This window comes from Mixophyes fleayi, chromosome 6, assembly GCF_038048845.1.
Source record: "Mixophyes fleayi isolate aMixFle1 chromosome 6, aMixFle1.hap1, whole genome shotgun sequence".
Lineage (NCBI taxonomy): Eukaryota > Metazoa > Chordata > Amphibia > Anura > Limnodynastidae > Mixophyes > Mixophyes fleayi.
The window spans coordinates 159,036,629-159,064,297 of NC_134407.1; the positions used below are offsets into that span (position 1 = coordinate 159,036,629).

The 27,669-nt window shown below is 39.3% G+C and overlaps 1 protein-coding gene across 4 annotated transcripts in view; it reads left to right on the forward strand.

Annotated features, from left to right (window-relative positions):
• The window catches only part of STAT3 (signal transducer and activator of transcription 3), a 69,664-nt gene extending 46,379 nt beyond the window's left edge, over positions 1–23,285 (forward strand). For all 4 annotated transcript variants that reach the window (XM_075176912.1, XM_075176909.1, XM_075176911.1 and 1 more), the window contains exons 10-24: positions 421–513; positions 4,319–4,378; positions 5,346–5,375; positions 6,894–6,987; positions 9,536–9,583; positions 10,482–10,565; positions 11,002–11,100; positions 12,547–12,682; positions 12,777–12,829; positions 12,945–13,039; positions 21,239–21,378; positions 21,465–21,680; positions 21,901–21,943; positions 22,085–22,191; positions 22,368–23,285. In XM_075176912.1, coding sequence (XP_075033013.1) covers positions 421–513; positions 4,319–4,378; positions 5,346–5,375; positions 6,894–6,987; positions 9,536–9,583; positions 10,482–10,565; positions 11,002–11,100; positions 12,547–12,682; positions 12,777–12,829; positions 12,945–13,039; positions 21,239–21,378; positions 21,465–21,680; positions 21,901–21,943; positions 22,085–22,191; positions 22,368–22,423 — 1,354 coding nt within the window. In that variant the 3' untranslated portion in view covers positions 22,424–23,285. The remainder of the gene's footprint in view (positions 1–420; positions 514–4,318; positions 4,379–5,345; positions 5,376–6,893; positions 6,988–9,535; positions 9,584–10,481; positions 10,566–11,001; positions 11,101–12,546; positions 12,683–12,776; positions 12,830–12,944; positions 13,040–21,238; positions 21,379–21,464; positions 21,681–21,900; positions 21,944–22,084; positions 22,192–22,367) is intronic.
• The last annotated feature ends 4,384 nt before the right edge of the window (positions 23,286–27,669 follow it).

Here is a 27,669-nt window from a genome sequence, read left to right on the forward strand (position 1 = left end):
CTAGTTATGACAACTTGAATTTGATGTCACGGTAATATGAACAAGAGTTATTCCTGTTTACAAAGCAATCTTTAAAAGTGAGTGTTGTGTCTGCAGAGGAATTGTTTAGGAATAGAAATAATTTATGATGACATGGTGAGACCCAAGTGCTGTAAAGTTCTATTTTCTTCTAGAGTGCTGTCCTTCAGCCCTGTATCTCATTTCCCAATGCTCATTTGCAGTCAGCAGCTGTAGACCCTGAGAGCATGTGACAGAATCTTCCCACATAAGACCCCATGAAACCTATAAGCATCTGCTATAACCTATCCTGTTTCATAATGCAAGTTAGTCATTTAGCAGTGCTAGCCTAGCTCAAAATGTTGGCATATTGGGCTTCAAAGAAGGGAATATTTGTTATGATTTTTATTTATTTTTACCCAGTGCCTTTGAAGTGGAGAGACAGCCATGCATGCCAATGCATCCAGACCGCCCCCTAGTGATCAAGACAGGAGTACAATTCACTACCAAAGTCAGGTTGGTTAATTCAATAAAGTAACTTAAACAGGGAATTTTGCAATGTCGCAGTATTCTGTACTGTAACGGGCAGCTGTGATATTTTATTAAAAATATCACAGTGATGGGTCTATGGAAACGCATAAGCAAAATTACTACAGACTACTTATGAAAGAAGAGACTTGAAGATCTTAGATGTTCAGTATGGTACATTAATTTCTCCATGTAAGTGCCAAACTGCTTAATGCATCAATCTACTTGAATGAGTGCTTGGCTATACATATTTCATTATGCAATAATATCTCAAATAACAACAGTCTGTAATTTATGGCCAATGGTAAACTTTGTAATTTTTTTTTTGTATCCTTTATATCTGGTTGTAATATACAGCACTCTGTATTGATGGGATCATAATACAAACAAATTACATACAATGACATGAACAGAAGGTAAAGATTGCCCTACCCAAATTATCTTCTCAATTACCAGGCACTTGCAACACCTGTATTTTGCTGCCATATTCTTAAGGGAAACTGTTATATATGTTATGTGATACCTTATGTCCTGTGTATTTATAGATAACATACATTGTGTGTAGAGTTACCTTTTTCATTAACATTGGGTATACAAATTCCTATTATGAGACTGGCATTTTAAAAAGTTAATCATAGCTTTTTTTTTTCTCCCTTCTCTTAATCCCCATCCTGTAAGTAACCTATTTTTTTACATGATCTCTTTATTTTTTAGATTTATTTTTGACTTTCAGTTGCCAACATGACAGGGTGTGTCGACCTATTTGCCTCTGGAGCTTGTATTTTTACATTCAGCACAGCAGTTGTCTGAATTTATCACTTTGCCACGCTGTCAGCAGATTGCAATGGGCCGAGGAGGCATTGTGAACAAAACCTTTCTCCTAACCGGATCCCCCACAATACTGCTACAGCCAGTGTCCTCAGACCCTGTGCTGACACCACATCAGTGTGAACAGCAGTGCCAGGCCACACACCGTAAGAGCGGCATTGTGGTTAGTGACTCCCCCTCTCTGCACCAGGAAGGGGCAAGATTGCTCAGCCATTTTCAGCCTCCAATGCTTAAGGCCTGCAGACATTGCAGTGTCCGATGGCAGTGATCAAGTGGGGGCAGCTTTTAATTAGCAGCTGTGCACTAGCCCACTGGTCAACCGTAAAGGGCCAAGGTGCAACCCAGGACAGAATGGTACATTCACCTTGGCGATTTAGTCTGAAGTCCACCAAAATGCACTTTGTTTTCTCTGGATACTTCCCTGTAGCTGGAATCCAAGTAAGGCAGAGCAGGAACTGAGACCATCCTTAAATCTATTTAGAGATGCTCAAATGGTTGGGGAACACAGCTTGATGGTTTGTCTTATTGGTGGTAGATCTTTCGCTTTGTGGTATTAGACTAGTTGAACTATCGAACGCAAGCTTTGGGAGCGGATTTAGGGTCTAAATAGATTCTGGAGTTTTGTTTATTGTTGATGTCTTATTGTGCTGGATAGGATCATTACCTTGGAGACTGACATGAAAAGTTTTCGTCCTGATGGTACATTTTCCTTGGGTTGCTGGCAAGGGAAGACCTCAGGTGTCAAGTAATCAGTCCTCGCAGGCGAACTAATCCTCATCCCATTTCTTAGACTAAGATGCCATTGAGGGACCACCGACAACTTGACAATGTCCCTATACCATGACTTCCTTGTCCAGTCCAGTGCTACCAACGGCATCTGGGCATTTCTCTCGTCTATTAACAGCCTGCAGTAGCACAGTTTCCTGTGGAGACCGATAAATTAACTGAAATCTGTTAACTGTTTACCTTCATGGCTGAGATCGACTAATTGTGTTGGTGTGGCAACTAAGGCCTTGATACTTAAGAAGTAGGGTTTGATTTTTATGACTGGGTGTTCGTAACCATGCTCAAGGCCAGAATACCTGTTTCAGCTTGTAATTATCATATGGTCTACAAGACCTATGTTCTTTTGTGTGTGAATGAGAAGATCCCAACAACTTGTTTGTTCCAGGATGACATCAGAAGGACTCCGAAGTTAATGACTCCTCAAGCTTTGATGAGGACTCTACGAGATAAAGGGTGTAGCGCACATCCAGGAGCATGAAGAGTCTGCTGACATTGACAATACGCCATTTAGGGAAAGGATACATGGAATAATCCACCTAAGCTGTGGAGACTCCTTTAGCGCTTTTGTATAGGATCACCAGTATTCTGATACCTGAGAAAATAGAGACCATTCTTAAATCTATTTAAGTAGCGGCTGCTGCTTCCCTATAGACAGTAGAAAAATGAAGGGAGCACATCAAGGGCAGTGTGGAGCACATGCTTTGACAGAGTTTTCTATTAAATGTGTTTACGTCTAGGGATGCCAGTTGTGCTCGGAAGGTGCTGTGCACCACGACTTTATGACACACAGATGGGCAGCTTTGGGGCATTCCCAGTGTTCCAGTGGCCCCCCTCCTCCCAATTGGATGAATGAGAAAACATGATTTTTAGACTTGTGTTAAAAGCTTTTATATTTGGGGGACACTGAGCGTCCAGCCTTTTATGCTGTTGTTTTCCTGTTTAAATGTTTTCAGGAAGGTGGTTGTTTCTCTTTCAGTGACTGTGGGGCTTTGTTAATAAAATAAGAGTTGCCTAGAGGATGGAATTTAGAGGAGGGAGGAGCAAAAGCTGAGACTATATATTATTAAATTGCCAATGTCCTAATTGGTGCCTTTATGCCTCAAGGTCTCATTGCCTACAATGTATTTAGAGAAACTGATTTAACAGAAATCTAAAAAGCCTGTGTTTTTGTTTTTTTTTTTTTGTTTTTTTTTTGTTTTTTTTAATGCTACCTTCACTTTTTACTAGGTATATTTTTTTGTACAAGATTGCATTAAATTGTATTAATTCCATTATTTAGCACCTTCTTTAACACCTTCATCACTATAATATCATTTTGGACTGTGTTTTAAACTATTACAAAGACGTTCACATTATGTGTGTTGCACTAATAGGGATAGATGTCAGTATGGACAATGTTTTATAGCCTATCATAACCTCCTAGTTTCAGATACTAATAATTTTTGAACGGTAATACAGATCTGCATGAATATCATCTCAAAGCACAGTACTGGAGTTCCTACCTGTCCCCCTTACTAGTGGATGGGATTGATAAATCCCTCCCAGCCTCATGCTGCAAGCTATACCTACCCCTCTCCTCTGGTAATGGGCAAAGTAGTAATGTTTTTTTGGTGTTTTTTTGTTCCCCCTCCACTAAATGGAACAGTAGCAAGGGTCTTTCAGACTCCTTTTACTCTCCCACAGGGATATTCAGCAGTACATCACATTATATTGAAGCTGAAGGTGTATTGCTTATTTATTATGGTTATTTATGATCTTGCATGTTGTAGTGTCATAAATGATGGCTGATGTAATTAGATGTACAGAGAATGCTGTATAATGAAATGGCTTAAATGTTCTGTGTGATGTCAACAATTATTTATGATGTGAAATGTGATCTGAATGATATAGTCAGAAAATTTCATGTGGTTGGGATGACTTTTTTTTAAGCTTTCGTAAGATTTTTTTTTTTAAAATTTTTGTGTGTAATCTTTTTATGGAATATTAACTCCAAATGTGTAAAATATACACACACACACGCATAAGTTCTGCTATGTAAAGTGTTTGGGACATGGGGCATTTTCTTAATGTAGAGCACCATGCCACAAATATACTAAATCACACCCTTCCTCTGGCATGCTCATCTTCAGCACTGTGTATATGTATAAATATTCACATTTTGTTTTGCTTACATTCACAGACTTCTTGTCAAGTTTCCTGAACTTAACTATCAGCTGAAAATCAAAGTCTGCATTGATAAGTAAGTAGACAATTGATGAATGCTGAGAACTAGAATGATATGTCTTGTGTGTTTTGCTGCATTTATTCTTTCTCCAGCATCTTCCCCCACACCTCTTTCCTAAATACTCGTCAAACCAGGGTCTGTTTTTTGACTAGCAGCCCTTTTGTTTGCTATTTGCTGTTTATTTTTAACTATGATATCCGGAGCCGCATCAGCAGTTCCTGGTGTCCGAGAAGGCAGCTAAAAGATGGGAATCGGATTTGTTTGCAATATCTTGTAACACATGTTTAAAATGACTGTTTATATGTTATTACCGATAGGTGTCTTTCTTTAAATAAAGGTATATTACTGAGGTTAAGAGTAATACGCGTCCTGCCTGAAGTGTATCAGGTTACATATTTTTGTTTTAGAGTGTAAAATTAAATATTTCATTGACCCTAGCATGTAAGTTAGCAAAGCTTTAGTAACATAACTGTTTATATTCCTAAGAACAGAGGTATAGGGTTTGATAGCGCTGCTCTATTAGCTTCTCTCTGCTAGTGGCGCAGCTAAAGCTTGCTGAATCCCTGCCCACCCAATTCTAGTTGTGATTTATTACAACCGGAAGCTTTGTCTGACACTGGATCTCTCTGCTGGCTAGTGTTTTTGTTGGTTTTTCTTTCTAGAAGAAAATTGTTAGGCTAAGCTTACTATTGTAGCTTTTCTGGGCATTTGGCTTCATATGTAACTTCTAAACTGCTACAAACAGTAATATAAACTTTAATATTGAGAAAAATGCCCTTTGCCCTAACTGCAAAGAAGTTTGGATTTGAGGGAAAAAAATGTTGCAAGTATGTATCCCACTTTCTATTTCTGCACCACTGATAACCATATGGGGCACTTGATAGAAAATCAAAGAAGTGTCTTCTGAATTATTGTGATATCATGTTTCAATGCTGGATATAGTTACTGATTTAATCTGCTGTTATCTTTTTATGTTTTGTAGAGATTCCGGGGATGTTGCTGCACTCAGAGGGTGAGAAAAATATCCGGGTCTCTTTATGTTTACTACGTTAGATAACGTGTATATAAATATATTCTTATATCTGTTGGGATTCTAAGTTACTGAGACACCAAACTTGATGAAGGTACACATTGTTACACCCAAAAGCCAGGATATGTTGTATGCTGCTTGGATTGTACTAGAAGGGCTTAAGTTGTGTGGCTTGTGAATTTATAAAACTACATTTATTTGCCTGTGGTGGCAATACAAGTTGCTATTGCTGGACCAAGACTGCCAGCTGTTATCAGATTTGGACTTATGATCACAGATCAACAAATTGGTAAACATAGATGATTAAAGAGTAACTTTTGGGGTTATATTAGTTGTTTTTATGTGTATTATAGAGGCAGCATAAAGTTTTCCCAAGTTTGCACATTTTTACAACTATGCATGTAGTGACCTTATTTTATTTTATATATAAAGTGCTGACATATTCTGCAGCGCTACCTTAACTACAATACAGGAACATAACTTGAGACGAATGATAGGAGGGCCCTGCTCAGTAGTTTACAAGTTTCAACTGATGATGATGATTTACTTCATGTTCCTGGAATACTATTTGCACCAGTGTTGGGTATAAAAATCTCCCCCCTATCTAGAGGTAGCTGGAAATACATCTAGTAGACAGTTTTTCTAGTCCCCTGTAAACATGTGAAATGTAAGCAGGTTAAAGTGTAGATTGTACGCTCCTCTGAGCAGGGCCATCTCTCCTCCTGTTTCCACCACTTCTAACTCTGCTCTCCAGCTACTTTGCCCTCCTCGAGGGCCCTCCTCCCCCTCTGGGGGTCTCCCTGTCTTCCGCGCCCTCCTTTTGGGCCCCGTCATTTGCGGATACTCCCCCCGCCCTCACTAGCTGTGCATTGAGCTTACTGAGTTACTGTGCTTTATGTTTACTGTACTATGCTGTCTCACTTTGTATTGTAATTCGTTTTTGTCCCTGTACGGTGCCACGGACACCTTGTGGCGCCCTATAAATAAAAATTAATAATAATAAAAATTAATAATAATAATTAATAAAGTGGGTGCTTTTCGTAGTGTAGCACATTCTCAACTTTGTATTACTTTGTTAATTTTATTCTACCCATTTATTCCAGAAATGCTTATTATTCTTATTTAAAGTACAAGATCCTAACATAGAGTGGTGTTAGTCATTTTATGGACTGAACCAATATCCATGATCAGTAATCACATTGATTCTTAGTGAATTGATAGGCTGCATGTTAACGAATATATGTTCAGCCCACAAATGTCTGCGCCACACTATGTTGCCCACTTTTGAAGTGGTTATACATCTGTTTTCAACACCATAGAAGGTCACGTCTGATTGTTTGTGGACGGTGTTCCTCCCACCTTACTTTGAAACAAGCATTGTATGCAAGTTAAGGGAGTGTAAAAAGATAAGCATAATTATAGAAGTGCTGAATTTCTACACTTCCAGCCTTCTGAGATGGCTTGCAGTGTACAATTGATATTAACTATGCTTCTTCTCAGGTCACGCAAGTTCAATATCCTTGGTACAAACACAAAGGTGATGAACATGGAGGAATCTAATAATGGCAGCTTGTCTGCTGAATTCAAACACTTGGTAAGATTTTGTATCTACTTTTAAGACCTATATTGTTTGTGTGTATTAATAATCAGTGAAGAGATGCATGCATCCTCCTTGTCTTTTAATGAACATGTGGAGTATAGGAGTAGCAGTAGTTGAGCTGTCATCACAACTCTGTCCCCAGCAGTGAGTTTTATCTATCATCCAATATCAGCCAGCAGTGCAGGCACTTTGAATTTCTGCAGCTGTCAGTAGCTAATGCCACTCTATACCCCTCTGCCAGGATTAAGTTTTGTTTTTTGGGGGTTTTTTTTAAGTGTGGGTTTGTTTTCTACACTTTTCTATACTTTTTAGATTTTTATTCTTAAATTTTGAACTGTTTACTGTGACGGTGGTTCAACGGCTTCAGGACAGTGACTCTGTAATGCCTGAAGTGAGAGGTACTGCCACAATACCACCTCATCCTAAGACCTTCTCCATGATTCTTGTGAGGATTGACCTCCAGGAGAGCCAGTCTCTAGCACCACAGGTAGTGACCAGGGGATCCCATGCTGCTTTTGACTGGGGGCACAGAGAAGAGTGGCAAAGGTTTACTTAAGCCATGGTCTGCTCCTTTACCAGGGCCTACACTTCGGCATTTGGTCTGTTCAGTAACTCTGCACTAGACACATCCTGGGTTCTTGGATGGTCGTCATGTCCTGTGCTGTACCCTGGGGAAAAGTGCTTATCCCTTTACAACCAGCATCTCCTTTACGAGCTCACACTCTTAACAGGCTTCTATGGTCTCCAGATCTCTCTTCTGTTATGTTCCTAACTGGATAAAATAATTCCCCAAGCCACAGGAAGATAGAATTCCTGTGAGATGGCGAGGGTGCATTTCACTAGATCAGTAGGAGTCTCTTAAGCAGCGCTGGACCTCGGCTAAGCAGCTCTGCAGGGCAGCCATCTGGTCTTCAGTGCATGCCTTCAATAGTGCTACAGATTTAATACTTTTGTGTCCTGAGATGCCAGGTTTGGACATAAGGTGATGTGCACTATATCTGAGCGTGCCATTCCTTAGGACAGTGTTCCAGTGTCCCTCATAGAAGTGAAAATGGGTGTTTTCTACTTGAGATAAATACTTTTCTCTGAATCCAATGGAGGACATTTTCATGCCTTTTTGCTTTTACATTCTTTGTTCCTGTTCTGGTTCTTTTTTTTGATGATTATCCTGTTTAGGGTTCTGGTTCTTAGGACAGACTCTTCTCTCCTCGTCCTCTTGTTCTGTGCTCCTGGTTCTATCCTTTTTGCTTTTTGTTAGAAAAATACTGTGGTTCAGGAAGCAGCCAATGAAGTGAAGTGGGGGAGAAGCTTCAGTTTTTCTGTTTTGCCTAAAGAATGGAAATTTTACAATGCCCCAGTCACTGTACTCTATACCTTAGTGCCCCAGTGTCTCCCATTGGATTTGGAGGAAAGGATTTAACGGAAGTACAAAAATCACATTTTTGCTTGGGTATATTGATAAAGTGCATTCCAGTGAAACACATAAAAATTAACTTGTACACCTTCCCCGCTCTCTGTAAATGCCAAGCTTTACTACATTAAATGTGAGCAGCTCATAGACAATCATTTGCTGTTTTCCTGGCTTCAATAGTATTGAGTGCCTTGTACTTTTTTATTTTATTTTTTTCCGCTGGTACTTTCTAGTCAAAAGTAGGATTTAGAGGATTTAAATAAACAATATGAAGACTGAATGTTGTAATACTGTACTTTGAAGTCAGCAGTTGCATTCTTCAACTACTGTAGCTTCCTTAGATATTTTGCTTATGCTGCACACACACATCATATTAGGAAATTTTGTTTATCTTTATGTGCAACTAGTCAAATTATTGGATCTAGAGGTCACTCAGAGCATGTATGAGGTCCACAACCTGTATGTTGTCAGCTTTAGAGTGACAGCTGACATGTAACCCTTATTCACACTGTCCATGTTTGTGTAATATCGAATGAAGTGTTTAAAGAAAGGAACATACTGTGAAAATATTGCAAATAAAATGCCAAATTAATCTATGAAAAATAAAAAGAACTGTATTTTTGAAGCTTTTATATGTAAAATTATCTTAAAGCTTTAATAAATACCAACCTCTGCATTTACTATTTTATTGCCGTTAATTTATTAACTTCTATATTGTTTGCTCTGATTTTTTTTCTTTCTTCTCAATTGATTGTTCGATATTCTTGACGCGAATGAGACATTTTCCAAGGTTCATACGTGTAATCCATTGCTTTTTGCGATTTCACAGCCTGTTTAGCGTTGAAAGCAAAGATTTAATACCATATTGCAATCGTTGTGTATTGTCCTCTATATTAAATGGACGATTAGTGTGAGCAAACATGTCTCCAGTACATGTAAAACGCCCCTATGCAAATGTTGAAATGTTTAACTTCCTTGTGATGTCTAATTATTGTGATTCATTTGTGGTCACCTACCTTATGGGGTAGCGACTATATGACTCTGAATCGCAGTTACAGCACAGGTTTTAAAGTAGAGTGTATAACCTTCACTTCATCTTTGATGTAAATGTTTATTTTTATTTTTTTCCAGACGCTGAGAGAGCAGCGTTGTGGTAATGGTGGAAGAGCTAACTGTGATGTGAGTAAAACAGATTGGCCACTTGTATGAGCTTTCTAACATGCATATATTCTGACATTTGGGTCGCAATGCGTGTGTATACCTTTTTGGTCGTCCAGAGTGCGTATTTTTTCTTCAGTAGTAAGACACTACTGGTACATTAAGTGCCAAGAAAGTGTCAAGAAACCATTGACAGAAGTAACAGCTGGTAGAGAGACCATTATAGTTAATGTTTTTTTCCATGAACTTCCAGCCCACTGTGTCACACGTTTTTTCGGCAGGGTAGCCCTTCGGTCCAAGTCCTTTGAGGTTGGAGTGGAATCTGCATGGGGAGTGGTGATTTCTTGTGTACAGAATCTTCTTCTGAGTTAGGGAAGCGTTGGTTTATTGGTGAAGGTCTGCCAAGTATAGATCTCATGGAGACTTAAGTAGTAAATTAAATCCTTAGCTGTGTCCCTTATTTGCTCCTCCGCAGGTCATATGTACCATACAATTTGAGTAACGTCTATTTTTAGTGCACTTTTAGATGTCTTGTTGATTTGAGGAGACGCGTAAAGTTTCAGGTCAACTGCTTTATTTACCCTGCCACAGTTATACTCCGTTTTACCACCTTGGAAAGTTGCGCAAAATAGTTTGAAATGAGTGTTTGGAGCATATACTGCAGTCGAGGTTAAGTGACAGAATAGCCTGATGCATGCAGCTGGTCTTTGACACTTGGGATGCCATGCACTCAGGTGCCTGACACTTGGGATGCCATACATATTCCTTTTTTTCCTGTTTGGGCCGCTGTGCCTTCATTTATGTTTATTATACACCCAGACTTCAGCTAATGACATCACCAATTTAGTTGAGGACACACTAACCTCAAAATGTCTTTGCTTAATTTTACCTGTTAAGAAAAATATTTTTTTTCCTCTAGGCATCCCTTATTGTTACTGAAGAACTTCACCTAATTACATTTGAGACTGAAGTTTATCACCAAGGCCTGAAAATTGATCTGGAGGTATGAAACTCAACAGTAAAACTATACATCTGGGATGTTCTTTGTTTTATTTTAGGAGGGCTTCCATGAAGCATGTAACAGGATGGTTTTTATTACTTTTATTTGGTGATGCAAAGTTACTGGGTAAGCTCCAATATTCATTAGAATGCACTGAGTCCCTGATTCAGTAAATTGATAGGCTGCATTTTCAAAAATATTTTGTCGGCCCACACAAAGGCTGTTTCACTTACTGAATGTTACGTTGGCAAGATGTCCATATGTATATGACCTTGTGTGAAAGTCACCTAAGAGTCTTTGCCCCAAGATGACACTGCTGTAGGTTTAACTGGGTCATAGAGGTGGTGTGATATCTGAGCAGTTATCTTATATAGGTGGTGAGTATAACGGTATATTGCAGTGGTGGAATTTGTGACTTTTTTTTTTCTTCCACTTGCAGACTCATTCACTACCTGTTGTAGTGATATCCAACATCTGTCAGATGCCCAATGCTTGGGCGTCTATCCTGTGGTACAACATGCTGACGAACAACCCAAAGGTAATATTACAGTCAGTCATAAATCTAATGTCTAATATCTCATTGTTCCTAGAGTTGGTAAAGAAAACACATGTGCTCAACCTGTATTGGAACACACAAATCACAATCCTCTTAAGTATCTACACACACACACAAAGTTCAACCTTGGGAATTTAGTAATTCTCCTGATATCTTCCTTTCTCCTCTCCACTTTCCCCCGTCCTCTCATTTTCCAATGCTTGGTTTCACCCATGAGCAGATCGAAGCCTTGGCTTAAATTTTCACTGTGACCCTGGCTGTGAGACTACCCTACATTCACCATATGTGCATCCACGTCTTTCTCTCTCATAAACTGCAAGTAGTGTAGCCAATAGCATTGGTCTACTCTCTGCATTCTTCTATTTGTCATCAGGAGTCTGTGTAAAGTGTATTGGGGTTTTGGAAATAAAGACTGTGCAAATGGCAATTGCATGTGTGCAATGCAGCTGACAACTGAAACTGTTATGCCATAGTCATGTTGTCTGAGCAAGGATTAGGTGGTTTTTACTAGTTTTTACTGTTGTTTTTTTTTATATAAAGTTATAAGATGTTTGTGGTCCAGTCCATGTAAAAGCTGGACAGAACGGTTTATTCATTTAACTGTATTTTCAATATTTGGCTCATAATACTCATCTGCTGGTATCAATAACAATACAGGCTCATGGAGTGTGTAGTGCAAAGGCAATTCCACACTCACACACGCACATTGTCAAGACTGCATTCATCTAAAAATATATTACTCTTTTGATGTGTTAACTTTTTTCTGTATATAGATTTGTTTAATAACATTGTGCAAGTAACAGAATGTTGTCTAGCATACACCCAATCACATGTCACTTTGAGCAGTTTAGTCAATTAAAGCAAATATTTGGCTTTTCTGAGTTAAGTTCAATACTTTTGTGGTGTTTGCTCTATGTTAGTAAATATGCTCTGTATTTGTTAGTGTTTGAAACTGCTATTTTAGAAATAGTTCTTTAAGGCAAGAAAAGTAATAAGACTTCCCCATAGAGCATATTAGCCTTATTTATTGGCAAATTGTTTGAGTTCTTGAGCAGGCTTCTACTGTGGGATTTGGATGGAACTGTGTGTGTCCAGCTTGGGAGCAAAATATGTTGCTGCCCTGTGCTAAATAAATCAACACTTCTAACAATAATTGCAGCAGCTAGGGTGCCTTTCAATTTTTTTGTAGTGAATTGGGAAGGGAGGAGAGAATAAGCACAGGCTACTATCTTTTCAAACATGTTGGATACATACTGAAATATCCAGCCACTATTAGTTTCTCCTCCGAAAGAAGGGGAAAAGTTGATGAAAATATGCAAATATTAATCTGTGCATATAAATGAATAGTGTAGACATCCTTTTAATGAACACACCTTAACTGTTGCATTACAGTGCTGATGGACTCTGTTCATTTTATTTTGCCTTCAGAATGTCAACTTTTTCACCAAGCCACCCATTGGCACGTGGGATCAGGTGGCTGAGGTTCTAAGTTGGCAGTTTTCCTCTACCACAAAACGTGGGCTTAGCATTGAGCAGCTAACCACATTGGCTGAAAAACTGCTTGGTAAGTTTTCAGTCTATTGATAGGAATAATTGCACAACATGTATTACCTGAGATTTTCTAATATTGTTTTCTACCTCTCTCTATTCAACTTTAGGTCCTGGAGTGAACTATTCAGGCTGTCAGATCACATGGGCCAAGTTCTGCAAAGTAATACTTCTTCTTCTTTTCTTTTTTTTCTTTTTTCTTCTTCTTTCTATGACCTAGTATACAAGGATTGTGTTTTACAAACTTTGTTACAAATATATATTTATTTTTTCAACAGGAAAATATGGCTGGGAAAGGGTTTTCATTCTGGGTCTGGCTGGACAATATAATTGACCTTGTAAAAAAATATATTCTTGCACTTTGGAATGAAGGGTGAGTATATTTATTGATGAGTAGGGTGGAGAGTTCTAGTTTTGCTCATACTTTATTCCCCCTATCTAAAAACTCTTCTTAGGTCTCCCTGTCTAACTACTATAGGCAGCTCTAATTCTCTAACTATTTTCAGGCCTCTGGCTAGTTTCATTGGCTATTAATGACGCTTCTGTACCGCACTGGCATTCCTGTGCTACCCTCTATTGTGATTGGCCATATCTGATGGCCAATCACAAATTACCAGCATCTATCTTATTGAGGGATTCAAAACTGCTAGCCCAATGTCAAATGAATGGGGATCCAGAAGATGGCAGCTCAAACGGTCAGGTAAAATAGGATTTGCACTGATGACTTCATTGTCCTAATGTCAGGGATGACCTGCCGCAGGGAGGTCACTAATGCAACCTGCAGGAATATTTATATATATATATACACATCGATCTATTCTTTATTTTAGAAAAAGGATGGAACACATTTACAACAGGAATTAAGGTTATAGAAGCATACAGAGCAATAGAATAAGATGAAATGCCAACAAGTTGTGTGCAAGGCATCTCATGGCAAATAGGACAACTTGTGAATTGAACAGATACACAGATGAGATACATAGTAAAGCAAAACTAAATTCTAATGGGAGTAAGTCTATGGAGCACCAATTTAAGTAACTACCTCAGTTAAACAGTTTGAGTTTATATACCCTGTTGGCATATAGCAAGAACTATATCGAACATTAACCAGGAGGTTTGTAAAATGAGGAGTAAAAGAAGAAAGGGTGGGGGGGGGGGGGGAGAACCTCATATCAGCCAGAGTGGGTAGGGTGGTGTTGAGAGTTTAGGTAAAGATCATGCCCATTGCTCATGTATTTACCCTTATCTTCTGTTGCACAGGCTTGCATGTGTATCAGAGTCTTTAAGTTCAAGCCATCTAAGTCATATGGCACAATAATATACAAATTTTTCAGCCCTGTAAGAATATTAAATTATCCATATTCCTTTAAAACTCCAGTTTGGCAAGTCTTTCTCCTACTTCCTAACTGGAGGATACTGCAACCTAGGGGTTTGTGGTTAGGGCACAGGAGCTGTTGGGGCCTCTGTCTTGCAGATCCTCCTCCTTGATTTTTCACGACAGGGCAGTCTTGCACACAACTCCGTTTCAACTTAAGTAGTGAATGACTATCTTCGCATTAAGGTAGAAACATGACACCACTTTAAGTCCTCTGGATGTGGTCAGAGTGCTAGCTATTTACCTAGACTGCTTTAAAGGACTGAGACTCGCTTCTGTTTCTCTACAACGCACAGCAGCAGAGTTGGCCGGCTTCTAAGTAGACTATTGTCAGATTGATCAGGTCCCCTATTCCGCAGACTTGCTTTAATTCCAAAAGGAAAGAAAATTGCTGTGCTAATTGTATTCTTATTATCAATGTACCAAAGTTATTATATTAAGCAGAAACCAATATGTAAAAGCACAGTATATTTTTTAATACCATAAAATAAAAAACTTTTGCACAATCAACACGTTTGGCTCGGTTGTAAACACAATGACACATGTCCCTGAAGGCCGTTAGCTTGGATTATTAGGTTCACACATTCAGAAAAGGCTTGTATATGGCAGTTCAAATAACTCCACAATAAACAGTGGACAGGTGAGTGTTGTTTTTTGCCTGTCGGACAAAAAAGAGCTTCACGAGATAGAAGTGGAGAGGTCCGGTAAATCTTTGGAGAATTAATAAAGCGATTGTGTGTATCTTTGATGCCTACGTCTAAACTGACTGTTTCATCAGAAGGAATTTACTCTAGTTTACAGTCAGAATTAGCCAAAACGTTTTATGGAACCGACTATTAGATCAATGAGTGCTTCTTGGTTGACGTGCCATTGAACTTTGGCCAAGCAGCTATGTTGGGCATCCACCTGGTCCTCTCTCCACATATTTACCAGATTTTACGGTTTCCATGTTTTTGCCCAGAGATGCTAGCTTGAACATCAAATATACTTTCCAGTGTCCCTCAGATAAGATTTAGGAGAGATAAGGATTTTGTACTTGGTGTTAAATCCATTCTCTGAATCCTTCTGGAGTACACTGTGCTCCCACGTTTTTAAGCTCAGTGTTTAATTCTCTGTGGTGGTTGGGCTGTGTGATTACCGTTCTTGTGTTCTATTTGGGGCTTTGCAAGTTGTAAACTGAAGATGCGTGGGAATGGGAGAGGGGAGGAGCTTCAATTCTTCAATAGTAACTATTTAGTGGTTAGCTCCTGCTTTATCACGACATTCCCCCAAGCTTGCAGTGTCCTCCTGATGTATTCAGAGCAATGAGTTTATTGGTAAGTGCAAAAACCCTCTTTAGTGTAGGAGGAGAAGGGCAAACCCAATGTGTCTGGATCACTGTTTGAGGCTCTATTAAGGTATTTCTGTAGAGATGTTTTGTACTGGGCTATTGGTAGGTTAATCATGTTCAAAAGCTAGCTCCAGCCTACAACTCCCATCACATGATGTGGCATTTACCCTGTACCAAAATGGGCAAAGTATCTTGATGATGGCTTACACCAAGACAAAGCTGTCCTTACCACCTCTTTTATTATTGAGAAGTAAATGTGGTAGAGCAGTGGAGTCTGTTAAAAGGCTGGCTAGCCCTGCTATTTTTTTTTTCTATAATACCCACTCACCTGTCATTCCATCCTACATCTGCATGTAATTCTTGGCCCTAAGTGGAAAACCTAATGGTCAATCACTGTTTCTTTACTCAAAGCAGGTTTAAGAAATGCTGAACAAATCATGGATGTAGAGAATTACTTCCAACACCTGTAACTATACTCAGAACAGTTGTACACTTGTCGTATTGATTTTTTTGATACCGCTTTAGGAACGATTTGATCCAGGGTGTGACTCCTTGCATGTTATTTATCTGCATCCTAGGAGGTACAAGTAAAAAATTAAGCTAAATGAAGCACTTTACTCACTATCCTCCTGTTGAGCAACACCGGGGACTTTCAGACTGTTGGGACTCTTTAGCTGTACAGCAGGCTCATGTTCTGTACTTTGATTGTGTGCTGCTCGTCTTTCTGAGTGTGCATCCCCCCCCCCTTCCCTCCCATCTGTGTGTAACATGTCAGATAAGGGGGAAATCCTTGAGGGTTAAGACTGTAATCACGTCTGTGGGGAAATTCACCTGTGCCGTATGTAACGTTGTTTTGGGGCAGGCAGGCGCGTGCACTTTTTGCACAGCCTGCCAGTCTAGGGATCACATGCCATATGTGCCATGGAGTTCTGGAAACTCAGCGGAGCTGGCCTGGACTCGGTCACTGATCAGTACTGTGACTGAACTTGCCCAATTGGTGTGGTATCAGACAGTAGGCGGTCCTTCTCCAAATTTCCCTCCCACTGTAGTGAGTGGAGCAGAATCTGCTCCTGGTACGCTAAGCCAGGTTCTAGCTGGACCTGGGGTTGCAGATTCTGCGGAACTGGCCTGCGCACATGGACTTGCGACTATAGTACAATGTTTGGTTTCTGTTTGCTCCTCATTAGAGAGGATGTTGCAATCCACTGCGCTTTCCTCCTCTCGTAAGCGACCAGGAAAAAGACTCCAATTCTGACTGCTCTTCCCAGGAGGAGAACAAAGTGGATGTTGAACCTAATGTGGAGGATTTGTCTTTTGTAGAGGAAGTTCCTCCTGACTGTCTGTGTTGAGGGTTTGATATGGGCTGTGCACCAGGTACTGGCTTTCCTAAAGCAGTAGTTCCTGAGACTGTGTAGCCTTCTCTTTACACGGAGGTCAGTCTTCTTTTCTTTTTTTTTTTGTCTTTTCCTTCTTGCTCCCGGTTGGAGGATTTGTTGGGGGAGCAGTGGTGTTCATCTGATTGGAAGTTCCAGATGTCCCCTTGGCTGCACTCTTATCCTTTTCCCACCCGAGGTTCTCTCGGGGGGAGGGGAGAAGGAGGCGTCTCCTCGGGTGGATCCTACAGTTACAAGATTGGCCAAGGTCATTCTTCCTAAAGCAGCCACTGTTGAGGATGGCACAGACCGTAAGGTTGAGACCATCCTTAAGTAAATTTTCGAGGAGTCGGATGCCTCTTTGTGACATTCTTGGCATCAGTGTGGGTTAATAAAGCTGTAGAACTGTGCTCAAAACAGCTGTCTGAGGGTTTTTTGATGGGAAAACCGTTTTCTGAACTGCTCTCTTTGGTGATTCAGAGACCTACAGATTTCTTGGGATCTGTCTGAGCGTGTGGTACAAACCATGCTTTGGGCTCACCATCTGGGTTCAGCTAAAATATATCATCGTGCCTGGAGGACATAGTCATGGCCAAAAGTTTTGAGAATGACACAAGTATTGGTTTCACAAAGTTTTATGCTTCAGTGTTTTTAGACCTTTTTGTCAGATGTTGCTATGGTATACTGAATAAAATTACAAGCATTTCATAAGTGGCAAAGGCTTTTATTGACAATTACAGTAAGTTTATGCAAAGAGTCAATATTTGCAGTGTTGACCCTTCTTTTTGAAGACCTCTGCAATTCGCCCTGGTGTGCTGTCATCTAACTTCTGGGCCACATACTGACTGATGGCAGACCAATCTTGCCTAATCAATGCTTGGAGTTTGTTAGAATTTGTGCGTTTTTGTTTGTCCACCTGCCTCTTAAGAATTGACCACAAGTTCTCAATGGGATTAAGGTTCCTGGCCATGGACCCAAAATTTAGATGGTTTGATCCCTGAGCCACTTGGCTATGACTTTTGCCTTATTGCAAGGTGCTCCATCATGCTGGAAAAGGCATTGTTAGTCACCTGTTCTTAGATGGTTGGGAGAAGTTGCTCTAGAAGGATGTTTTGGTACCATTCTTTATTCATGACTCTGTTCTTAAGCAATATTTTGAGTGAGCCCGCTCCCTTGGGGCTGAGAAGCAACCCCACACATGAATGGTTTCTGGATGCTTTACTGTTGGCATGACACGGGACTGCTGGTAGTGCTCACCTTTCCTTCTCCAGACAAGCAGTTTACCAGATGCCCCAAACAATCTGAAATGGGATTTATCAAAGAAAATGTCCTCATCCCAGTCCTCAGCAGTCCAATCCCTGTAACTTTTGCAGAATATCAGTCTGTCCCTGATGTTTTTTCTGGAGAGAAGTGGCTTCTTTGCTGGCAGCCTTGACACCAGGCCATCCTCCAAAAGTCTTCACCTCACTGCGTGCAGATGCACTCACACCTGCCTGCGGCCATTCCTGAGCAAGCTTTGCTCTGTGGTGCTCTGATCCCTCAACTGAATCAACTTTAGGAGATGGCCTTGGTGCTTTCTGAATGTTCTTGGGTGCCCTGAAGCCGTCTTCACAGCTTTTGAACCTCTCTCCTTGAAGTTCTTGATGATCCATTAAATGGTTGATTTAGGTGCAATAGCCTCTGAAGCTTTATTTCGTGCAAATCAATGATAACTTGCAGGTAACCATGGTTAACAGAGGAAGAACAATGATTTCAAGCACCACCCTCCTTTTAAAGCTTCCAGTCTGTTCTAACTTAATCAGCATGACAGAGTGATCTCCAGCTTTGTCCACGTCATCACTCTCGCCTGTGTTTGCGAGAGAATCACTGAACTGTCAGCTGGTCCTTTTGTGGCTGAGCTGAAATGCATTGGAAATGTTGTTTTTGGGATAAAGTTCATTGTCATGGCAAAGAGTGACCTTGAAATTTATTGCAATTCATCTAATCACTCCATGACATTCTGGAGTATATGCAAATTGCCATCATAAAATCTGAGGCACCCTATCTCTTTCATATGGTGGTCCAGGTTGCTTATGTTCTTGCAGGATGGGCTGGATGCTGGTTTGCGCCTTAGTTCGTCGGTCCTTGATTGGATGCAGTTTCTCTTTGTTCGATAGATGTAGTCTGTGCTTATGTGCATAGGACTCGATATGTGCTCAAGACGGAGGATCTGTTGGTCCTCTTTGATGCACACGAGAGGCTGGTCAGCCTTTATGGTGTCTCTTGCTCAGTGGATTATGGCTGTAATCTGTCAAGCTTAAAATGGAGCTTGACAGCCTGTTCCGGATAATCTTCAGGCTCACGCCACAAGTTCGGTGAGTGCGCCCTGGAATGGTGCCTTGACTGAGCAGCTGCGTTGTGTAGCCACCTGGTCCTTCAGTCACACGGTTACTTGTTTTTACAGGTTTAATCTGCTTGCACGAGGGGATGCAAATTTTGGGAGAAAGATGCTTTGTGCCGCAATTGCGGCTTTGGGATATCCCCACTGTCCCCCAATAGGAGGATACAGAAAATAGGATTTTTATACTTTAAGTAATATCCATTTCTCTTGGTCCATTGGGAGACACCAATCGTTCACCATTGATGCTCTGGTTTCTCCTTTTGTGTGACATGTTGTTGTCTTTTTTTTTTTTGTTCAAGAGAATGTTGTTTTTTTGTTTGGGGTTCTTCCCTGTAGTCTTTTTTCTTTTCTCTTTGTCTCCTTTTCTGTGGGGTTTCGTTAAACATAAACTGATGCCTATACATACTATTTCCGTATGTATGAAAATCCTTCCTTTTTTTTTTTCTTTTTTTTTTTTTTTAAGTTAGGATGACAATTGTGATTTCTGTAATTGAATAGTTCTCCCAGCCTATAAATTAAATGCGAGTCAGCTTACGCTGTATTGGATTGCCCCCCTTTGTGATGAGGCACAAAATATTGTACACACTAACCCTGTATTTATATTCCTGCATTTAAAGTTTTCCTGCAATTCACACTGTTTATAATAACCCAAGCACTTTTAAATGGCCATGTCCTGAAAATATTCACCACAAAAGATAACCCTTGCAGCTCATTTTAAACCCTGCAGCCACAGGCACTGTAATTTGACCTTCATAGCCATAACTTGAGTTTGCAGATGGTTCTGTTTTTGTTGTCAAATCTAAAAAAAAAAATCTTGCGAAAGGCAAGACTGTACCATGTAATGCAAAAAAAGTATGAATATTTTGTTTGACAGTTAGAGATTTTTGGCTCTGCAGAAACTCTTAATTTGAATCATTTTCAAATATCAAAGCATGCTTAGAATTTGTTGTGATCACATATCTGTGGCAATACTTGTTCCTTGTTCAGGCTCGTTAACACTTATTAATTTGTTGGGGGGGGTTTTCCCCCCTCATTTTTCACACCTTAAAAAATGCATAAAAAGCATATTAAATATATCGCACATAAGAGTCAGTGGTGCCTTTTCCACCATAGTATTCTAAAACTGTTTAAAATTATAGAACACTACAATTTATTTGTATTGTATTTAACACTTTTCAGTACAATAAATTGTATTGTTGACAAAAGTACAATGTATAAAATGTGCATAGAAAACCTGGTAAAACACATCAATAAAGCATGCATGTTTACCAGTTTTCCCAGCTTGTGTGACTGCGCTCTCAATGAGTCCTTTTGTATGTTTTATCTTTAAAATTATTGCCTTTTTATAGAGCTATTTCTTATCGCTGAAGGCAAAAGTTACAAATGAGACTAGTAGTAGCAAATTATGATTTTTTTATACACTGGTCAATTGCTATTTCTAGCCACACAGGCAGTAATATCTGCAAATTTTGTTTGATATAAACACTTCTGTGATCTCAAAATGGTATAGTACCCAGATTCAGTTTATTATAGTGCATAATAAACTGAATCTAGTTGTCAGCTGACTAAATCTGCCCAACGCATAACAGACTTTCATGTTCCAATCACTCTGCATATTTGCAAAGATTCAAGATTTGTCCAGTTTTGTCACCCATGTTTGTGGGCTGACTGAAATTGGATCTTGTCATGTGGTGTTTTTTGTTGATAGACTGACCGTATCAACTTATGTATGGCCAATGTAAGTCTTTCACTAGAACAAAGCTATTTTAAAAATGGCTTTTGTTCCTGATAATATGCTGTACCCCCCTTTGCTATACTGGAAAAGAGTAAAAAAAAAAAATCCTTGCGATGTTCTATATCGGATACTCATTTATAACTGCAACCTGTACTTTTGCCTTCTGTATAGAAAAATTGTGTTGCCCTTTACCCATGCAGTGAAAATCTACAGTACTATAGTTCTGTACTTGTAATTTTACTCTGTATTGTACAGACTTTATGCACTTGTCAATTCTCTTTGGAAAATTAATTCAGCAGTTTCTGGAGTTTTATTTACCAAGTACACAGATACAGTGTATGAGGCTGTCCTTTAACACACAACTGTGTATTTTCCATAGGTATATCTTGGGCTTTATCAGTAAAGAGCGTGAACGAGCAATTCTGAGCACTAAGCCTCCTGGAACATTCCTTCTTAGATTCAGCGAGAGTAGCAAGGAAGGTGGTATAACGTTCACCTGGGTGGAGAAAGACATCAGTGGTAATGAAATTTTTATTTAAGTACTCTTTGATTTTGCTGTACTTGAATTGTCTCTTTATGTTTTGCATATTATGTTTACAACCCAGGTAAGACACAGATTCAGTCTGTAGAGCCATATACTAAGCAGCAACTCAACAGCATGTCATTTGCTGAAATCATCATGGGATACAAAATCATGGATGCCACGAACATTCTGGTGTCTCCTCTGGTTTATCTGTATCCTGATATCCCCAAAGAAGAGGCCTTTAGCAAGTACTGCCGCCCAGAGAGCCAGGAACATCCCGAACCTACTGACCCAGGTAGTGGTAGACTTTCTGCTTTGGAATTCATCCTTAGTCCTGTATCCTATACAATGTTACATGATGCATCTCCTTCCACCTTTGATCATTGACTCTCTTTGTGTTTGTATCAAACTGTGAATGTGCTAAAGATCTCCAAAATGAGACAGATTTTTTTATATTTAAATTTTATATTTACAGTATGTGTGGATATAGATATATAATTTATTTATTTTATTTCAAGGCACTGCCCCGTATCTGAAGACCAAGTTCATTTGTGTTACACCGTAAGTATTTCTTAATCAATGTGTACTTGGATGTCCCACAACCTCCCAGGGACTATACAGAGTTAAACATAGTCTGTAAATGGGTGCTGCTGGCAACAGCATTGTTTAGTGACATCTTTGTGTCCTATAATACATTAACAGGACAACATGTAGCAACACAATTGATCTGCCCATGTCTCCTCGGACCTTGGACTCTTTGATGCAGTTTCCAGGTGAAGGACCTGAATCCAGCAGTGGGAACCCATTTGGTAAGTCATTTATCTGAAGTTCTTTGACCTTGGGTATATGTAAAGGCATGTTTGTTTGTAATAAGGGATAAAAGATTTGGGCAGCTGAGAGGTTTTTGAGCAATAAAGGGAGCTACAGGATGATCAAACTGTTTTTTACTATGCTTGCTAAAATTACTTTTACTTTTGATTCACAGAGAGTGTAACGTTTGACATGGAGCTGGCATCTGAATGTGTATCCTCCCCCATGTGACCCACCATTTATCTCCATTATCTGCAAGTTTTAACCAAGTTGATTGTATGACACGGAGCCACGTCTTGTCATGTACACTTTGGCTGGTCTGGTCTTCTCTCGGACACGTTGCAAGTGCCCACACTTGGTCTTATCATTTATGGAGTCTGCGACATATTACCAAACGCTCCTGATGAGTGTCAACCAGTATTAAGCAACAACTTGTCGGTTCAGTTTTATTTCATTTTCTGGTGTCTAAGTGTACTCTGAGTTTTATTTTGCCAAAGGAGCTGTTAATGGTGATGGATACAGATGGAATAGAATTTATTGTGTATTATCATGACACAGGAATTTTTTTTTCTCTTTAACTTGAGTGTTCCAAGCTATGCACAGCTAAAGCAATTCGATCACAAGAGAATATATTCTCCATTTATTTCTTGGCCATAGTGCACAATTGATTGCAATAGGCTCTGCTCTATCTGTATTTCTTCTGTTAAATTGTATCCCCATTCAAATAGTAATTATGAGTATATTGCTTGATTTCAGTGACCATTATCCAGGAGAGAGAATTAGTGTGTCAGTAATGCTTTTCAGAATGAAACTATCGTATTTCTTTTTTAGAAAAAGACTTTCCTTTACCTGTAACTATATCCTTATAGAACATATTACAGTAATCACACATACACACTATCTCCACACAGTATCTGTATATTCTTTTGAAACCAGAAATATTTATGAAATAGTAAAGGTGCAATCTTTTCTTATGTTTATTTTTTTGTTTTGTTTTTTTTGTTTTTAAAAACTTTTTAAGGTCATGTTAAACTTTGTACGCATGTCTTGAATCAATGCCTGTCAATTTTTGGATTTTTAAAAATGTGTAAAAACAATTTCTTGTGATTTGAGTGTTTTTGGGGGGGGGGGTTTTGTTTTGTGTTTTTCTTTAAAGATGTTTGTGTTCAGAAAAAAATTCTTTACCAACCCCCACCCCCTTAAAAAAAACAAAAAACAATCAGTCTAGGCCAGGAGGCCATGTCGGGAAATGTTGGATTATTTGTTAACTAAAGAAGTATGACTGTAGTGTTCTCTAACAAACCTAAAATGAATCATTTATTTATATAGCGCCACTGATTCCGCAGCGCTGTACAGAGAACTCATTCACATCAGTCCCTGCCCCATTGGAGCTTGCAGTCTAAATTCTCTAACATACACACAGACCGAGAGAGAGAGTCTATGGTCAATTTTGATAGCAACCAATTAATCCGTCCCCATCCTATACTTTTAATGGAAGGCATTTTACATATTCAGTTTTGCTTCAAAATAAGAAAAAAAAAAAATAGAAGTTCCATACACACAATTGACACATGGAATAAAGATGAGCAGTATATTTGGAAAAATAAGCAATATGCTGTTGTGTTGCCACTGCAGCAGTAACCTGGTGTTGTAGTAAAAACTCTTCATAATGGCTTATCTTCTGAAAGCGTGGTGCAGTGGAATCATTGCACACCACTCCCAGAAGCTTTACAACAAAAAAAAGAACGAATCCTTTTCAAAATTGAGAGAGGGCTAGATTGAGCTGATGGATGCAGTGTACAGTGAGGTTTTGAGAGAATGGACTTCCTTCCACACCCAATCTAAAGTTGCGCCATTCCTGCTCTAAATATAGACTTGAGCATATGAGGCACATAGCACCTCGGTTATGTCAACAGTTTAGTCAGTTCATAGTCTGAATATTAGTACAGTAGAAATGTGTTGGTTACTGGTCATTCTTAATGTGTGATTCTACTATTATGGCTTTGCTTAGCTTACAACAGTATTAAATCTGATCAAACACCATAAGTGTTTGGGCTTGTCAAATATCAAAATCCAGACTGCAATAAAACTGATCGTGTTTTAGTGAGAAAAATAAACAGGTCTAACAATGATCTTCGTTGCATCGTTCAACCCAAAAATGGAGTGCATGTGTGACAGAATGGATTGCCTATGCCACCCTGTTTGTTGTTGCTGGGAACTGGCTGGGCTTACCTTGCCATCGTCCCCTTTTCGTTATTCCAGATACGCCCTTCCTGTTGCAGTAGGAGGAGCCTGCTGCCACCACTGGACTCATTTATGGCATCCAGAACCACATTCCTTCTGGGTAACTGTCGCTGCTAGTGTACTCCCGTGTTGGTACACCTGGGCAGGTACCACTGGCCGCTTTTTTATGGATCAGGGTGCTGTGGATGGCCTATCACACTGGACAGAGCTGCTGAGTAGCGGGCAAGCAGTGATACTAGAAGCTGGATCCAAACTTCAGAACAGCTGGAGAACGGATTAGATTTAGGGTCTAATCTGTAGGTCACAGGAATGCAGCAATATTGAATAAGTTGTCAAGCAGGGTCTTGAAGCAGAGTGGTTGTTTGTTCAGCTCGTGTCCTGATAAGGACAGTTCCACTGATTAAAGGTATCAGTGGTCAGGCCAGATGGAACATCAGAATGATACATTTCAGTGTACAAGGGCTTTTTTTTTTTTTCCTCACACAGCCTGCAATGTTTCATTCAAATAACATCAGGATGTACTCTAATCCTGCATCTAACAAATGTTAACTTCCACTTCAAACTGAATTCCTTAGATTTCCATCAGATCTCAGGATGTTCTTAAATTTTAAATGCAATTTATGCTTAACAAAACTTACACTTCTGTGATATCCTACATCACTTGATGTTTACAATATTCAGACAGGTTATAATACTCTTAACAAAAGCCACTTAGAACTCACAGTAACGGCCTCCTGTGGTGTGTTCAAGTGGTGGTCATCACATTGAATGGAATTAATTAGCCTTAATGAGGACATCCTCTAGAAACTACAAACAGACTTCCTCAAATAAGTGCTTATCAGAAATCACATATACCTCAGACATGAGTGCATTTCCTCTAGCAAAGTTAAAACAAACAGGTTTCTCCCCTGGTCTCAGAAATAAAGATTCCTCTTACCAAAATATACACAATATCAAAAATAAGTGCATTTGCAATTATATAAATAAGCACCCTGTGCTATTTTCTTTAAATAAATTTATACCATACGTTACTTATAAGTGATCCAGTCACAGCATGTAATGTCCAAATTTGTCATGAATTCCTTTTTTCAGTGGTTGTGCTGAATAACCAGTATTCAAACTGGGGGGCATTTAAAGACCAGTAGTATGGTGTGGAAAGCAGAGGAAGAATTGAGTACATTCAGTTCTGAAACTAAATTTGGATGTTAGTCAGCTCTTCCATACTTGCCTTTTTTTTAATTTCACTGGTTCATCAACCACTGCACGTTATTGCTCGAAGATCAGAATTTTTTTTTTCTTTTCTCCCATTTTCAGATTATATTTTGTAAAACTTGCTCATTTTATACAGCTATATATGTTGCTTATTTTGACTAGGATGTTTTAAGTGGAAATGAGGAGAAAGCTGTGTTTCACAAAAGATCTCAATGTTATGTGGTTAAGAAGCACGTAATTTGTTACTCGAAAAGTAACTCCAAAAAAAACAACAAAGATGAAGTTTTGTTAATCTTGTGCATGTACAGAGCTCACAAGTCAATATGGTAGTTCACTAAATACAGTTCTAAACAGGTGTTTAGAAGTTAAAACCGGGTCATATCATGGCATCAGGCAATTGGCTATCCTGTGGTCACAAGGCAAACTTATTAGCATAGTATCGAGTGATGGTTTAAAACTTGGTTCATGTTTTACATATTAAACAAAAATCATTCTGCTTATAAGGTATAAATAAAGTATGAAAATTCTTGGCTAAGTATTTGAACAATGATAGGAAATTCATTGGCTTAGTATTGAACAACCAACTCCACTGCTCATGGGCAAGTCATGCCCCTTTATTTCCTTTGTTTTAAATACATTGGCTTGGCCTCATCCTGTTTCTATAACACAGGATGTAAAATGAATACTTAAGCAAATACATGAGTTAAATATGCTTTCTAACAATTCTGCTCCCATTAAATTAACTATGTCAATCATTTCTGATTATTCCATCATCATTCTACTGATCCAAGTCAGGACAAAAAACAAAGAAGATAAAGACATTGGAATTGTAGCAACTGAATAAGCATTAACATAACCAGGAAATAAATCGAAATCAATTCATATTGTAACATCCTTATCTTTGGAAGCAGAATTTAACCTATCTGTAATATGTGAAAAAGAACCATTGTCTAGGTAAGATGTGAAGATTTTAACTTAACTGGCCCTCCTTCATGTATTCTAAAGACGGCTAATACATGAGGCACAGTGTCTGTCTGCTAGCTACTCCTGTGAAACCTGGTGTGTATCAGTAAGCCTAAATCAGACTTATGGCCATCTTACCTGCATTGTTCTCTACGACAGACTGACCCTAGCATGTATAGTGATCAGAGGGTGACAGGCTTGTCTTCAAAGCTGTGCCACAGACCTTTTTCATCGTGTTGCATCCTACATCTTTCCACTTGGCATTTTTCCTTTAGATAGAAATGCAGAAGGTTTGTGATTTACAAATCTGCATTTCTACATCAGGTACGCAAACAATCTGTGTATTACACATTTGTGTCTGTACAATTTCTATAGGTGCGTCTGTTGTGTCTGCCCATGGTAACGTCATGATGTCCTGTTGTGTGCTTGACACTTGATAACGGCTATTTACGATGGTACTAATATGGCTGACAGAAGCTCTTGTACTGCCTGTGGATAATCGGTAGGTGTGCCTGTTGCAAATAGAAAGCAAAATCCCTTTATATATTGCTGCAGAATCATGTATGTATGTTCTCTGCTAATTGACATGCCATCTTCAGTACATTTAGTTCAGCCAATTGTGCTGAATGAGGCAGTGACAGCGCAAGGAATATTCAGTTTATATGTAATCAACTACTGCGTAGTCTTGACTATTGCATTTGTTTCCGTCTGCTTGTGACAGCTACCATCAATATAAAAAGTCAAATCAGGATTTTGAAGTTTTAACTGCTCTCAAATCAAACCTTGGTAAAAAAAAAAAAAAATGTTCATCACCATACAAGTAGTCCTGTGGTAGTCAGTTATGCCGGCTTCTTCAGGGGCCGCAATTCAGAAAAGTCATCCTTATAAGCGGTCAGTCATTTCAGTCAGTCGGCGTGCAGCTCTTTTGTTTCCTCCAGCCGGGGTAAGCACTGTCGGGTTTTCCATGGCCGGAAAATGGAACTCAACCCAAATAGTCATGGGAATAAATTTCATGTTTTAATGGCCTCATTTTTGGTACCCCACTTTTTGCTCTGAAA